Consider the following 15,414-nt stretch of genomic DNA (forward strand, 5'->3'; position numbering starts at 1 on the left):
ACCACTCTTTACAGAACATATTAGATTATGAGTCATTACTATAAATTTAAATATAGTCCATAGTCCAGGCAGTATCTGTTTTGGGTTGGACTTTTTCTATACAATCGCTAATTTTTGCTTTAATAACCTTCAGAATATCATCAGAAATTATTTTATGTGCCAATTGAAAAACGTGTGCTTAAATTTTTATTAAACAAAATAGAAAATAAATCTGAAAAATATTCACATATTTTTTCTCCTATTTCCCTAGAAAACTCATCTCTATAACCATTTAATTAAGAGAAAAGATCAAGAGAAAAAAATTCTGTTGTTAAATTTTACACACAATATCATTGGTTGCAAATTGAAAAATACATTATTGATGCAGAAATTGCAATAACTGTCAAACTCTCCACTGAATTTGATGAAATTTGTAATGTACCTTATTTAGTAACTAGTTATTTGTTACAATTGAAATTATTTGTCAAAAGTACCTTTCATCAAAGTTATGCCCCTCATAAGTTATGAGTTAAAACAGTACACTCAACAAAAATGTTGTAATACATCACTATGCAAGTACAATATACACATTTTTTGACTAAATAATTTATTTATACAATTACAGACTAAGAATGTAACAATCAGCCAATTTAATATTTAGGGTTAATTAGATGAGGTTAGCAAGCATTAGGTTATGTCTGCTTTTATCACATGACATTCAGTAGAGAGAATCTTTAGTTACTTAACGTAACCTCAATTAAATTTCACTTAAAGTTATTTACAACATAAATAATACATATTGTTAATTGACCAAAACCCAAATTATGCTTAATCTAACTTAATTTAGTCTACGTGAATCTAATTTCATTCTTAACTTAATTTTACGGAAACTAAATTTTGTAGTCCAAAAATAATTTTATACTTATACAGTGCTGAATTACAAAATTTTTGGTGAAGGTACTACATAACTTGCAAGGGACGCAGCGCAAGTTAGAAGCATTTCTGAGAAGTAATTTCAATTGTCCATAATTTTATACAATTACCAAAAGAGTAAAAAATAATAACTCATCTTTTTAGGCAATCCCAATAGAAAGCCTAAGTTTAGCTTAAAATATTGACACTTGAGCACTTAAGGTAGTACCACAGTTTGAAAAAACTTTTTCTGTAAAAATGATAGGTTCTAGACCTATTCTATTCTAGACCTAACAGCTGAACAGATTTACTTGATTATTTAAACAATAACCCAAACGTTTGCTGCTTATAATTATAGATATAAAATTAAAAAATACAATCTACACTTGCTAACCTCTACTAATTAACAGTAATGTTTTGATTTAAATAATAAATAATTGCAATAATTAATCTATTATTTAAATACTCAAAACATTACTGTGTTAACTAGTCGAGGTTAGCGAGCAAAGCGAGCATAGGTTAAGTTTGGTTAAATTATATTTATGAAGTAATAAATAAATATAAATGGTAATATAATGGTTATATCAGGTAATATTAACAATAACCCAGAAGTTTGCAAATTATTGGTCGACAGGCTAATACATAAGCCACTGGGGTACCTAAAGTGCACAAGTGCCAAAATATCTATACCACTGAAACCTCCAATTCAAATTTCCTACAAGACCTAATGCTTGCTTCTCTCAAATTGGTTACACATAGAATTTTATATCAAGGAAGATAATAAATAAATAATATGAACTTAAATCAGTGACAGATATACTCCACTGATAACTATGCTGGCCGGCTTTTCCACAATAATTTTAAAAAAAATTAATTTGTATTTTTTTATAATGAAATGTTTTAGAAAACATTATTAAGCAATGCAAAAGACAAATAATAAATGCAAAATGATTATTAAATCAACTACATTTTAATTACAGTTGTAACCTGATCTAAACAAGGTGCAAATAAGAGGTGCGGGGAAAAAAGAATTTTACACAGCCTACCGTTTGATTCAATGCAACTTTTTTTTAGTAACGTAGTAAATTTAAGTTTTTTTAGAACTTAGGGAAAGTTGTATTTCAGATTTAAAGTAATAGGGAGGGGTCTTTTTACACAGGAATGGAAAAACGTATAAATGTTACTCACAAAATACCCGTTACTGACCTTTTTGGTGTTAAAAACGGAGTTTTAACTGAATTAAAAACAAAACTACATCCTAACACAGTTAAAAAACCTTATTATAAAAATAAGTTGTTCAACCTATATTTAGTCAAATAATATCCTAAAATTAACACTTTTTAATTGCTGCAACAGTGTACCTCCAATTGTACTACAAATGTCTTGTTTACTTAAATATCTACTGTTCAAGATGTAGTAGTTTTGACAACCAATCATAACCTGAACACACCGTTTTAGCAAAATTATTTTAAATTAAAATTAACAAAAAAGAATAGTTTTCAATTTAAATAATAATAACTGATATAATTTTATAATAAAAGAACGTTAATAACAAATATCAATTTTCAAAGAACGACCAAAATTAATGTAAATTGAATAACTTCACAATACCTTACCATACCACATTGATAAAAATCCTCTTATTTTACCTTAAACACAATAATTTCAACATTTCTGGTATACAATAAGTGCCGATAAATCTAAGGGTGTTAAATTAAACGAAAATAAAGTAAGTTCCTCAATAGCAACCGGACTGCATACTCACCACTGTTAACTTTAGATGTTTCATAGACGGCTTTTGCCGTTAAGTAATCTTCTAAACTATCATTTATAAAAGCTTCAATTTTAATACGTATGATTTCAGGAACCTTTTCACATTCTTCACTAGTTAAAACTTTAGTTAAAACAACACCTCCGCTAGCAGCCATTTTACCTCCATAGATTCAACAATTGCACAACTGCAAGCCATACAGCACAGATGCAAAACCAAAAACCAATTGTAAAACAACGAAAGTATAAATTAATTTTTCGAAGTTGTTACTGACTGTTATTTTTAATGATCAAAAAATGACGTCGTAAACCGATATACTAATTTAATAATGAATTATTTATAAATAATTATATACTGATACATACATACAATTTCCATAATTTTACGGATCAATTTTAGTTATAGTTGATAAATTTCCATAAGTCAACACTATTTATTAGATAATATTTACGTAACACATAAGAACTCACTGTTTCACTTCATTTTAAGATTAACAATGTAATTTTTTCAGATTAGTTTATAATTTTTCTGTAATAATCTATGTTTATGACACTGTTTCCTATTAGGCGGAAAACTATTACAATATTTCTTATTCAAATTATTTTTGTAACGCGAAGTGATATTATTACAGGCACACATCCCAAGCGCACTAAATTTAAAAGCCAAAACTTTAAAATAAACCAGTAATGTCATTCAAAAAATCTTAAAAATTCAATTGTATTGTAAATGAAAGGAATTAAAATTATTCCTTTTTTTTTTTTGTTGTAACATTTCTTTTCCTATAAATGTTGCACGTCAAGTCAATCATTTCTGCGGATTCATCTTTACTCTAATGAAACACGTTTTTGATTAATTGAAATTTAAACTTTTGTAATAAGACACATGAACCAAGTTGTAAAATTATTTATTTTAAGCGGTTCAACCACATTCTTAAAACAAGTGCATAATAAAAAATAATTGTAACATCAATTTGTGCTAGTATGAAAAAAGTATACTGAAAACGTTTTAAATAAAATTAAAAATAAAATATACATTTTATTATAGTTTGCTGTGTCTTTAGAAAAGTTAAATTCAAATTAATGCTCATCAACTGTCAAGGATAAGAATGTAGCAAAATTTTTTTGATTTTGACTCAACAGCAGTTACCTAGTAGACTCCTATAGAACATTGAACATCCTAACGAAGCCTTCTCTTCACCTGCTACAGGACTTCCTGGAAGACCTGACACTACCTTTTTCTGGGGCACTCACGCCTTTTTCTAGGCAGAGCATTCACTAAGGAGGGCAGCACACTCCTTAACCATGTCCTTAGAATTAATGGCAAATCTGGTTCATGTCAGGATCTTTACTTATACGAGCCAGATACTCATACCCATGGTACCTCAAACACAGAGGGAAATAATAATACCCCGGATAAACTCCAACCCCTCATGCATGTAATATCATCTATGAACACGTCTGCAGCTACAACTCAGTACTTCAGTACTTTCACTTATGACAGCCAATGGGGCAATGGTCTAGCTCAGGAGCTCCTCTGTGGAGTACGGGATTGGGGATCCCTAGTTGGTTGCAGTTGTGCTTCTTGGTTTCTCTGTTTGTAGATGGGCAGGAGAGGTATGACACTGGGTGGTGTGCAGACAGAGAATGCCCATCCCTTTTCCTAGTTATGGAGCCTTACTTTCTTTTCTGTTTAGCCTCTGGAACCAACGTAAGGTATTACTTCAGAGGATGAATGAGGATGGTATGTATGAATGTAAATGAAGTGTAGTCTTATACAGTCTCAGTTCTACCATTCCTGACATATCTGGTTAATTGAAACCCAACCCCCAAAGAACACCAGTATCCACGATCTAGTATTCAAATCCATATAAAAGTAACTGTCTTTACTAGGATTTGAACTTTAGAACTCCCATGGCACTTCAAAATTGTACCATGACTTCGAAATCAGCTGATTTGCGATGACGAGTTCTCTACTAGACCAACCTGGTGGGTTCCCAGTTATGGAGTCGAGTTGCTGACACCTTAGCTCTGCCGAAGTCTTACATCGCTCAACATGAGTCAGTAACTTTGGCCCTTGGCAGGGATTGTCCAGTGAGTAAGAGTATCAGGCCCTTACTGCTATGTGCGAACCCTGGGTTTGCACATAGTTTTGTTATAGTTATACGATAGTTTTGTTATACTAATAACAAAACTGAGAAAATTACTGTTTTACAGAATAATCTTTCACTATTTTTAATTTAATAATAAATGTTTCATAACTCAAGTTTCTAAACTATTTTAAATCTATTGTTAAAGTACTTTTGTGTACTACATCTTCCGAAATAATTCAAAAAAAGATATTCAAACCTCATTAAAAAATAATTAAATTGTTTTAAAAGTATGTAGTTTTTCAATGAGCTTAATAAGAACTGTTTATTCACACCTAAATTCAAAACTTCAATCATTGCTGGCATCAACAGTCTTTAATAGGACTATAGTTATCTTGAAATTTAATCTGTTCATTTATAATTCAGTTCACACAAAAATTTAAATGTCATATAATTCAAATATAATAATTTTTATTATTGCAATTTTAAAAATTTTTACTACTTTCGTACCAAATTTATAATATGTAAATATATAAATATATGGTACAATATATGTACCAAAATGTTTCATATAATTCATTGTGAAGAATCATATTTACAGTTTTTTCATATACTTTTTTTACTATTAACTGATGATAAAACTCAAAACTTGTATGTAGGAATACAATAAGAAAATTTTGTAGCATGAGAAAAGTGATAATCCAGAACCTTTATATCATAAAATTAAATTTTAGTTTTTTTTTCATAACATAAAAACTGATAACACACAGAACCTCTTAATCTGTACATCAAAAAGTAAAATAACACACACTTATTTTGTTATCCCCTAACCATATGAAGGAAGTATGAAAGAATTATTTTTTTTGTTTTAAATAGCATATATGTTTAATGTACATGTATACATGTTTAATATTGATAATATTATTAAATATTTAAAATGTTTGTTGTGAGTTTTTTAGCAGTCTTAGCAAAAGTGATAGATCGTAATTAACGAATCAACATCAGAATAAGTTACTGAATTACTATTTAATAGTGCAATAGCAGTAGCATAACAATAATGATAATTCTGGGACAAGAATTGTAATTATTTACCACATCTTAATGGTACTATTAAGGAAAGAAAATAAAAAAATTATAATGTTTCTTCAGATAGTAGTTAATGATTTTAATTTGTTTTGTTACAGTTATCTCATTTTTAATTTGTTCAGCAAAATTGTTTATAGATTTATATGAAAATAAAGCCTACCACATAATTTAAATTAAATGCAATAACACCAATCATTATTTTAAAGGTTATAAAGACTGGACACACAGAAAAAATACATAAATATTGAAAAGTAAACATCAGTGAGTCAATTGTTTGTTGTTGCTAATGGTTTCTAATATTAATAAATGATTAACACTATTGTAGTCAAATTTGTTATTTTCATGCTCAGCATTCAGGGAACTGGTGGTTTCTCTGTCTACAATTCTTATTTTCTTCAGTCATTTGACTGGTTTGATTCAGCTCTCCAAGATTCCCTATCTAGTGCCAGTCGTTTCATTTCAGTATACCTCCTACATCCTACATTCCTAACAATTTGTTTTACATATTCCAAACATTGACTGCCTGCACAATTTTTTCCTTCTACCTGTCCCTCCAATATTAAAGTGATTATTCCAGGATGTCTTAATATTTGGCCTATAAGTCTGTCACTTCTTTTAACTATATTTTTCCAAATGCTTCTTTCTTCATCAATTTGCCACAATACCTCTTCATTTATCACTTTATCCACCCATTTGATTTTTAACATTCTCATATAACACCACATTTCAGAAGCTTCTAATCTTTTCTTCTCAGGTACTTCGATCGTCCAAGTTTCACTTCCATAAAAGCTGCTACACTCCAAATATATTCTTTAAAAAATGTTTTCCTGACATTTAAATTAATTTTTGATGTAAACAGATTATATTTCTGAATGAAGGCTCATTTTGCCTGCGCTATTCAGCATTTTACATTGCTCCTTCATCATCCATCTTTAGTAATTCTACTTTCCAAATAACAGAATTCTTCCTATTTTCATATTCAGTGGTCGATCTACATTATTTCTACTACATTTCATTACTTTCATTTTATTCTTGTTTATTTTCATGCGGTAGTTCTTGTACAGGACTTCATCCATGCCATACATTGTTTCTTCTAAATCTTTTTTACTCTCAGCTAGAATTACTATACCATCAGCAAATAGTATCATCTTTATCTTTTCACCTTGTACTGTTACTCTAGATCTAAATTGTTCTTTAACATCATTAACTGCTAGTTCTATGTAAAGATTAAAAAGTAACGGGGATAGGGAACATCCCTATCCCTTTTTTATTATGGCTTCTTTCTTATGTTCTTCAATTATTACTGTTGCTGTTTGGTTCCTGTAAATGTTAGCAATTGTTCTTCTATCTCTGTATTTGAACCCTAATTTTTTTTAAATGCTGAACATTTTATTCCAGTCTACATTATCGAATGCCTTTTCTAGGCTAAAATGCCAAGTACTTGGTTTGTTTTTTTTAATCTTCCTTCTACTATTAATCTGAGCACTAAAATTGCTTCCCTTGTCCCTATACTTTTTCTGAAACCAAATTGGTCTTCTCCTAACACTTCTTCCACTCTCTTCTCAATTCTTCTATACAGAATTCTAGTTAAGATTTTTAATTCATGACTGGTTAAGCTAATTTTTCTATATTCCTGTTTATAATTCAAATGATATTAAAAATTGCCACTCCCACAAACAAGAAGCAATATTACATAAACTAACTCAAGACCAAGACCATGGACTGTAGCACAGAAAAGTGTGCTTTGTTTTCAGAGTAGTAATTTTGTTTACCCAAGTCTGAATTCTGCTTTCTGTAATAATGTGTAAGTGAATAAACAAAATATAATATAAAAAATCCATGTCGGATAAACTATACTAAAAGCATACAGTATGTAAAGAGAAAATTTTAACGATTTTCATTAAGAGTAATGGTAAATTACAAATCATATACGACTGTATTAGGGAATCAATAGATTTTTCATTGATCAGTTGCAGGAAGGGTGGCATAATGGTGCAGTCCATTACACTGTTGTAATGAGACACTGGTTGGATATAATTTTTTTCTTTACTGGACTGGAAGCTGTGTTCATGTGAATTGAAGCCAGTAACTTCACCTGAATTCCATCAATTTCTTTCTTGGGGCATATTGTAGTCAGTGCAAATAAGGGGATGGATTATCTCAAGCATCACACCTACAGAAAATCCCAGATTTTGCTTTTAAATATAACATTCACCATTATTTTTTTCTTTCAGTAATAAACAAATCAATGCATTGTCAATAAAGTACAGCACTGAATTTACAGGTTTATGTCATTTCATGATAAAACATTGTTTGCTGTATATATTTAAATTAAACAAATATTTATTAATTAAACTTACAGAGTGGCTACAGTTGCCAGGCGTCCCAATTAATCGGGATTGCCACCGGTTTTAAGGCTTGTATCCTAGTGTCCCAACAAATCTTTCGGGATGCCCAAAAGTCCTAGTTTCACAATTTTGCTATTAAACATATTCGACCATCACACATACAGTTTGTGCATGGTGTCAATGTGCGGATGTGAACAAATTCAAAATAGGCTTGAATGTATGTGTGAGATTGATAGTAGCCGAAAGCGGTACCACAGCACTGGCAACACTGATTTTTGGCCTCCGATTTCAGTCTTCACACTAGTGATGGGCAAAATCGAATTATTTTAATAATCGAGATATTAATAATAGAATGATATAAATAATTGAATGATTCATTTGAAATATTAATATTACTAATACTTTTTCACAAGTATAAACATTGAATAATATTATTAATTTGACTAACACACTTTAATAGCTGTTACTAATGCAGATCTTTTCAAAAGTTATGACTATCTACTGGTTACTGGCGCCTCAATTAATCTCTCCCTAAAAATTATTTTCTGCAAATGCAGAAAAATTTATTTGAATTATTAGTTTTATTTGAATTATTATCTCATTCTAAATCATTCACTAATATTTTGATATCTTTGTTTTTTGTTTATAATTTTTTTTTAAATTCATATGGTGTAATTTGTTACAGTTTCAGTCAGTGTGAATAACACAGAAAAAAAATAGTGTTTTTGAGTTTTGCTTGTTTAGTTTTTGGATTCAGTCTACAGAATTTTTTGTTTATTTTAGGAGGAGTTATTACTTTAGAATTTACTCATTTAGAGACTATTTTGTTAAACTTGGGGTTTTATTGAGTTTCCTTATTTTTCGTTTATAATTTAACCATTTAGAAACTTTAATATTTAGTTGCATTTATAAAGTAGAATTATGAAATCAGGGGAGAAATCATCAACCATTTGAACATTTTTTTACAAAAAAAGTAAACAAAAAAGTCTTTCTTGTAATATTTGCAAAAAAATTTAAAGTTTTTCGGCAATACTACGTTAATGTCTAAATATATAAAATATTTATTATTTTTTAATTTTGTCGCAAAAATGCCAAAGAGAAAGTGCAAATTTATTGAAAACTATAGTGAGATTTTGCAAACCCTAATATGTATTTAAGAATTAGCCACGAAAGAATTGTCGATATAAAAGATCAAGATTTCGGTGTTAAGTTTTTATATCATAATTGTTTGCATTTAAAAATATTGTAATGGCAGTCGTAATTCTTTTTCTGCCGCTCAGTTGACTCGATTGTAGACAAGACATAATATGTAGTAGTTCAGTTATACAGTTACACTCAACGTATTCATTCTATTCAATTCATTAAAATAATACTACTCAATATATTTAATGCGTTATTACTATTACGACAAATAAAACTATCAAAATTCAATCAAAAATGTTTCAATAACAAATGTATTCAATCAAATAAATAATGCATAAACTAAATACATATTCGTCTATAATCATTCAACTTCAAACAATCAACACTCGGGGAGAGGAAAAACTAAGTAATCTAATTTTGTAGATTTTTTCAGGGGGACGGGGGTCCCAGTTTGACTTGCAAATATCTGGTAACCCTGAGAATTAGTAATGGAAAGAATCGTGAACGAGCCGTTCCTTCGATTCGATTCTTTATACTGAACGAAAGAATCGAGAATCAGTTTGTAGGAGAAACCGATTCTTTTTACGATTCTTAACAATGAAATGGATAGGCGACAGGAAACCAAATCTTTCTCAATTACGATTCGATTCGATTCATAGCAATCTTTCTTATGCATAGCTTCTAGTGGGGGATCCTCCTACCACACCAAATTCTAGCCTGCGTTTATTTTATTTATTGTTTTCCACACGTGACGCATAACTTATTACATCACCATCACTAATGTTTATTGACATTCGGCAAATTTAATTCTTCTGATTATAACATATGTTCATTAACTGTGCTATTTAACCGAGTTAATCTTAAACAATTAAATTTTATCTTAAGCCCCATACAACAATTTTTGTTTATCACCTACAGCGAATGAGAGCCAATTTTTTTTTCAACTCATTAAAAGTATATATCTTTTTTTCTCTTGTTAACCTTCGGAAGAACCGTCAAAAATTACTTCAGAAGGTGAATAAGGGTGATATGTATGAGTGTAAATGAAGTTTAGTCATGTAGTCTCAGGTCGACTAGTTCTGAAATGTGTAGTTAATTGAAACCCAACCACCAAAGATCACCGGTATCCACGATTTAGTATTCAAATCCGTATAAAAGTATCTGCCTTTACTAGGACCACTCATCAAATGAAATATTATTTAGAATAGGATTCACCAAAGCGATAGTCGAAATTAGTGGTTCTTCTGTTTTTAATAATCTATTAAACATGTGCAGGAGTGAGTTCCATCGGGTAGGCACTTCCTGTTTTAATTTTAATTCTTTAAAACTCATTTGTCGCTGCATGTTTTGCAGTTTGGAGGCAGCATGAGAACTTCGTTTAAAAATTTACTTCAGACACTGCTGCTTGGACAATTAAATTAATTGTATACGCTAAGCAAGGAATACGGCGTAGCTGACAATTGCGAATAGCAGCTTTTAAATTTGCTGCATTGTCACTAACACCCGCTCCTATTTTGTCAGTAATAGCCCATTCATTGAATTTACTTTGTAATTCAATGGCAATGTTTTCAGCGGTATGTTGACTGCAGATTTCCATAAAAGTAAATAATTGGGTTTTTAAATTGCAATCATGGTCAATGAAATGGATAGTTATGGCCACATAATTATTATTTGAAACTTATGTCCAACTGTCAGTGATTATTGCGCATGCTTCTATATTATATAATGAGTTACGAATCTCACAAGAAATTCTATCATATAATGTGGAATTAAACTAGTTGTAATTGTTTTCCGACAAGCAAGCGAATACCCAGGGTTTAACATATGAACAAACTTCTTGAATTCTTCATCCTCAACGAGTGAAATAGGTTAATATTCTTTAGTTATTAACCTAATTAATTGAATATCTAACGCTCGGCTTTTACTTTGAGGGACAGGTTTTGTAACAAAGGAAGTAAGGGACAACTGTTGTGTTTTTTTGAGGACAAAGATGTTATTGGAAGCACAAAAAAAGGATTAGGCGAAACAACAAGGTTTGTTAATTTAAGGGCCAATTGCTGCGATTCATTTGGTTCAGTTGCAGTAGACGTAGTAGGATTTAAGTTATAATGCATTTCTGAAACATAATCAGGACAAGGATTTTTTTGTCTTGAGATATAAACTCCTGGATGTTTAATTTTAATATGATGAGATAGATTACTAGTCGTCCCAGCGGCGTAGGATACTGAACTACGGCAAAAATTACACAAAGCTTTCCCAGAGCTTGCTTCGGAAAAGCAAGATGTGACTTCTTTTTCTGCAGCTCATGCTTATAAATTTAAAAACAAAATATTATTTTTTATAAGTGCTTATAAAATATCTACTTCGTAAAAAACTAATGATTTAACAAATAATACCGATAAACATTTACAAAAAAAAATCATCTTCTGATTATATAATGTGAAAAAATCTTACGAAATTGAGTAGACCCAAATAAAATATAAACAAATTAAAAACACAACTCTAAATAGAACACGCAAAGATGATTATTCACCATGAAAACAGAATCGATTGACGTCTTTTATCCGTCTACTAAGAATAATTGTAAAATATATCTTGAGCATGACAGTATGCGCAAAGGAACGACAGTAATTAATATTGTGCAACATAACTTCCCGCCCGAGTGAAATTAAAAGTAAAACGAATATTGATGTCATAGAATGGTTGTGTAACAGTATAAATTTCCCCTTCTCTGTTTAGCTATGAGGTTCGTTGATATAAGCTTGTTTTCGTAAAGGAATCGAATAAGAGAAGAAATAAGGAGAATCGTTGGGGAGATGGAAGGGAATAGAGCATGCGTATTAGAAGTGATAGGCTACTAAAAACCGTATTCAACCGGAAAAGAATCAGATGTTTGTTTACTTAAGAGTCGAATAAAGATGAAAAGAGAAGAATCGAAGACATTTAGTAGGTATACATCAATTGAGTCGAACAGGAGTATGAAGAGAGTGAACCGCTAAACATGGGTGAAGAAGAGAAAGAGAGCATGCGCATTAGAAGTGATAGGCTTCTAAGTTTATATTACTAAACATCGTATTGAACTGAAAAAGAATCAGATGTTTACTAGGAGTCGAATAAGAGTTGAAAAGGAAGAATCGAAAGAGTCGAATAAGAGTTGAAAAGAAAAGAATGGAAGACATTTAGTATGTATGTATCAGTTGAATCGAACAGCAGTACAAAGAGATGAACTGCTAAACTTGGCTGAAGACGAGAAAGAGAGCATGCGCATTAGAGTTTACAGCTCTGGTAGTGGTGGAAAGGAAAAGAATCATTGAATCGAACGAACGATTCTTTTTTACAAATCCTATCTGAGAATCGAATCCTGAAAAAGAATCGTTTATCCCACCACTACTGAGGATGGCGTATGAAAGGAACCAACATTTGTTTTGCCAATAATTGTTTAGGTTAATAATTATTAATGTGTTTTATGTTGGCAGAAGTGACAGCAGTTCATGAATATTAGTTTCTTCTCTTTCCGAGTGCGCTGTTAGTGTATCTTTCCAAGATGGCTGACTGTTGAATTGCGTATAAAGAATGTGTTGTTTTTTATGAAACGAAAATTGTGGTGCTTATACAAAACAGTTTCGTTCCCCTTTTCCAACTAGGTGGTCATCCTCATTTAAAACAATACTTAGAGTTTATGAAAAATTTAATAGTGATGGTTCAGTATTTGAGAGTAAGAGCGAACGGTCTGTCAATGTTCGGTTCTCCACAGATTGTCGAAGCTTTCACAGCAACGTTGCTGAGGAACCCGGGCAAATCAACATGAAAAGCAAAAGCATGACTTAGGATTTCTAGGCGATTTGTGCAGCGAATTTTAAAAACTGATGAATTTGTATTAGTAAAAAATAACAGTGTTGCCTAAATTAACGGTTAACAATAAATATAAAAAAATGGCATTTGCTGAACGGGCTGCGTACCAAGACGTATTGTTGAATAATGTTTGGTTTTCAGATGAGGCACATTTTCACCTAGACGCGGTTGTTAATTAACAAAATGTGGGTTTTTGGGTTTCCGAAAATCCACACGTGCTTCATGAAAAGTTGCATCACGCCCCAAGAATTACGGTACGGGCCATCTCAAGTCACGGGGTAATAGGGGCATTATTATTTTTTAATAAGATTGTCTCAGTGAGCAGTGAACGTTATCTAAACATGCTGCGTAATAATTTTGTTTTCTTATAAAAGGTTTCGATTAGAAATCAAGTTGGCCATGTAGTATGGAGTCAACCCGCACACAGCTAATTTTGTTTTAGAGTTTCTGCATGAAATTATTTTTAATACAAATGTCATCTCAAACCGATTTTCTAATCGTTTTGCGCATGGCAGAACTGGCCCCCGAACAGTCCTGATTTGAATCCATGTTTTTTTTTGGGGATGTGTTAAAGAAAAAATTGTTCCTAAACACCCTCGTACAGTGGTGGAACTGCGAGAGCTGATCATTGAGGCGTGGAACGAGATTACTGAGGATAAGTGTCGACAAGTTATTAACAACATAGGAGTTCGTGTTGAAGAAGTTGCTAGCCGTGTTGGTGGTCATATTGAACCCCATGATAAGCAGAACATAATTTCCAGGTATGCAGTAAACACGTATTTTATTTTTCTGTATTGCGATTCAAATAAATATTTTTCAACAAAACCAAATGTGGATCATTTCGTGTGCCACCTGTATAATTGTGTCCTACCATATCTAAACAAATTGTGTGAAACTTTGGGTATCTAATAAAAAAATCAGAGCTTAGTTAAAAGCTGTTAGATAAATTTTCGGTCAGTGAAAATTTATTACCGCTTATTAGCCAACAAATTTGTAATCTATTCCAATAATAAGCTTATTAGGTAAATAAAATGAAAGCATGACAATTGCAGTTATTTTTTATTTTCATGGCAGCGTTTTCATACAAAACCATAAATACAAATAATCAGTTCTTTTATAATTATTTATTATTTCTATTCCATTGTAATAAAACTAACAAATTTATTAAAATTCATTATACTTGCAAGAGTAATTATAACATATAAAAGTTGGTTAATTATATAAAATAATTTAAAAATTACAAAAAATAACAGTAATATTATTTATTTATTTTTTTTTATTTATTATAATTAGTATGAGTATTACAAATTGTTACGTTCCACTTCTAGCCGTCGGGTGCTGCTATCTAGTGGGTACTAGAGCTCACCGGGAAGCTAGGATCATACGGTCGTTCTACTTCAAATACCGCGAGGACCGGTTTTGACGGTCTGGGTGACCTTTATTCGAAGTTAGAATCTCGTACAGTATGGTCATGTTTTTCGTTTCAGTCGGGATGTACACTTAGGCTTAGTGTTACTTGATAATGTTCAATTATATATATTAGTTGTAATTCTTGATAATGCTCAAATAAATTTATATGTAATACGAAATTTAACACAACGATTCATCAAGAACAAGAAGGCGTTGTTTTATTTTATGATCATCATCATCATCATCATCTAACAACAAAAAATACAGTTCACCCTCGCTCTATAATCTACCGCATTTGTCCACTAATATATATATATATTGTATGTTCTCGACAAGAACATGACGGTTTCGTTCTATTTTTTTTTTTTTTACCTCCAGGACCACTGTTAGGTATTGCTTTAGAGGATAAGATGAATGACAAGTAGCATGTAAGAATGTTATGCCTGACCAGGAATAGAACCTGGGACCTCCGGATGAAAGGCTGAGACACTACTACTCGCACCGTGGAGACCGGCTTCAGGAAAAGCTTATCCAAAATGAACTCTATTTTATGTAACTTATTTCAACATTTAAACTACTTGTTAATACTTCAACTACAGTAAAACTTACTTGATTAATCAAACTGTAAATGAAATGAAAGAAAATCCCAGTTACTTATATACTGCTCATAGCTCAATCATTTTTTATACAAGGAGTAATGCAAAATTGGAAAAATTTCTTCTTTTTTACAGATAAATAATATCACAGAGAATTTGCTCATTAATTTTTTTTCTCTGAACAAAAATACGATACACTGATTTTTTCTAAGTTAACACCTTTGTATCTTG

At 31.0% G+C, this 15,414-nt stretch overlaps 1 protein-coding gene across 4 annotated transcripts in view; it reads right to left on the reverse strand.

Moving 5' to 3' along the window:
- The window catches only part of Mgtor (nuclear basket protein megator), a 122,720-nt gene extending 119,866 nt beyond the window's left edge, over nt 1–2,854 (reverse strand). For all 4 annotated transcript variants that reach the window (XM_075368199.1, XM_075368201.1, XM_075368200.1 and 1 more), the window contains exon 1: nt 2,657–2,854. In XM_075368199.1, coding sequence (XP_075224314.1) covers nt 2,657–2,819 — 163 coding nt within the window. In that variant the 5' untranslated portion in view covers nt 2,820–2,854. The remainder of the gene's footprint in view (nt 1–2,656) is intronic.
- Between the last annotated feature and the right edge of the window lie 12,560 nt (nt 2,855–15,414).

Source organism: Lycorma delicatula, chromosome 6 (genome assembly GCF_047948215.1).
Source record: "Lycorma delicatula isolate Av1 chromosome 6, ASM4794821v1, whole genome shotgun sequence".
Taxonomy (NCBI): domain Eukaryota; kingdom Metazoa; phylum Arthropoda; class Insecta; order Hemiptera; family Fulgoridae; genus Lycorma; species Lycorma delicatula.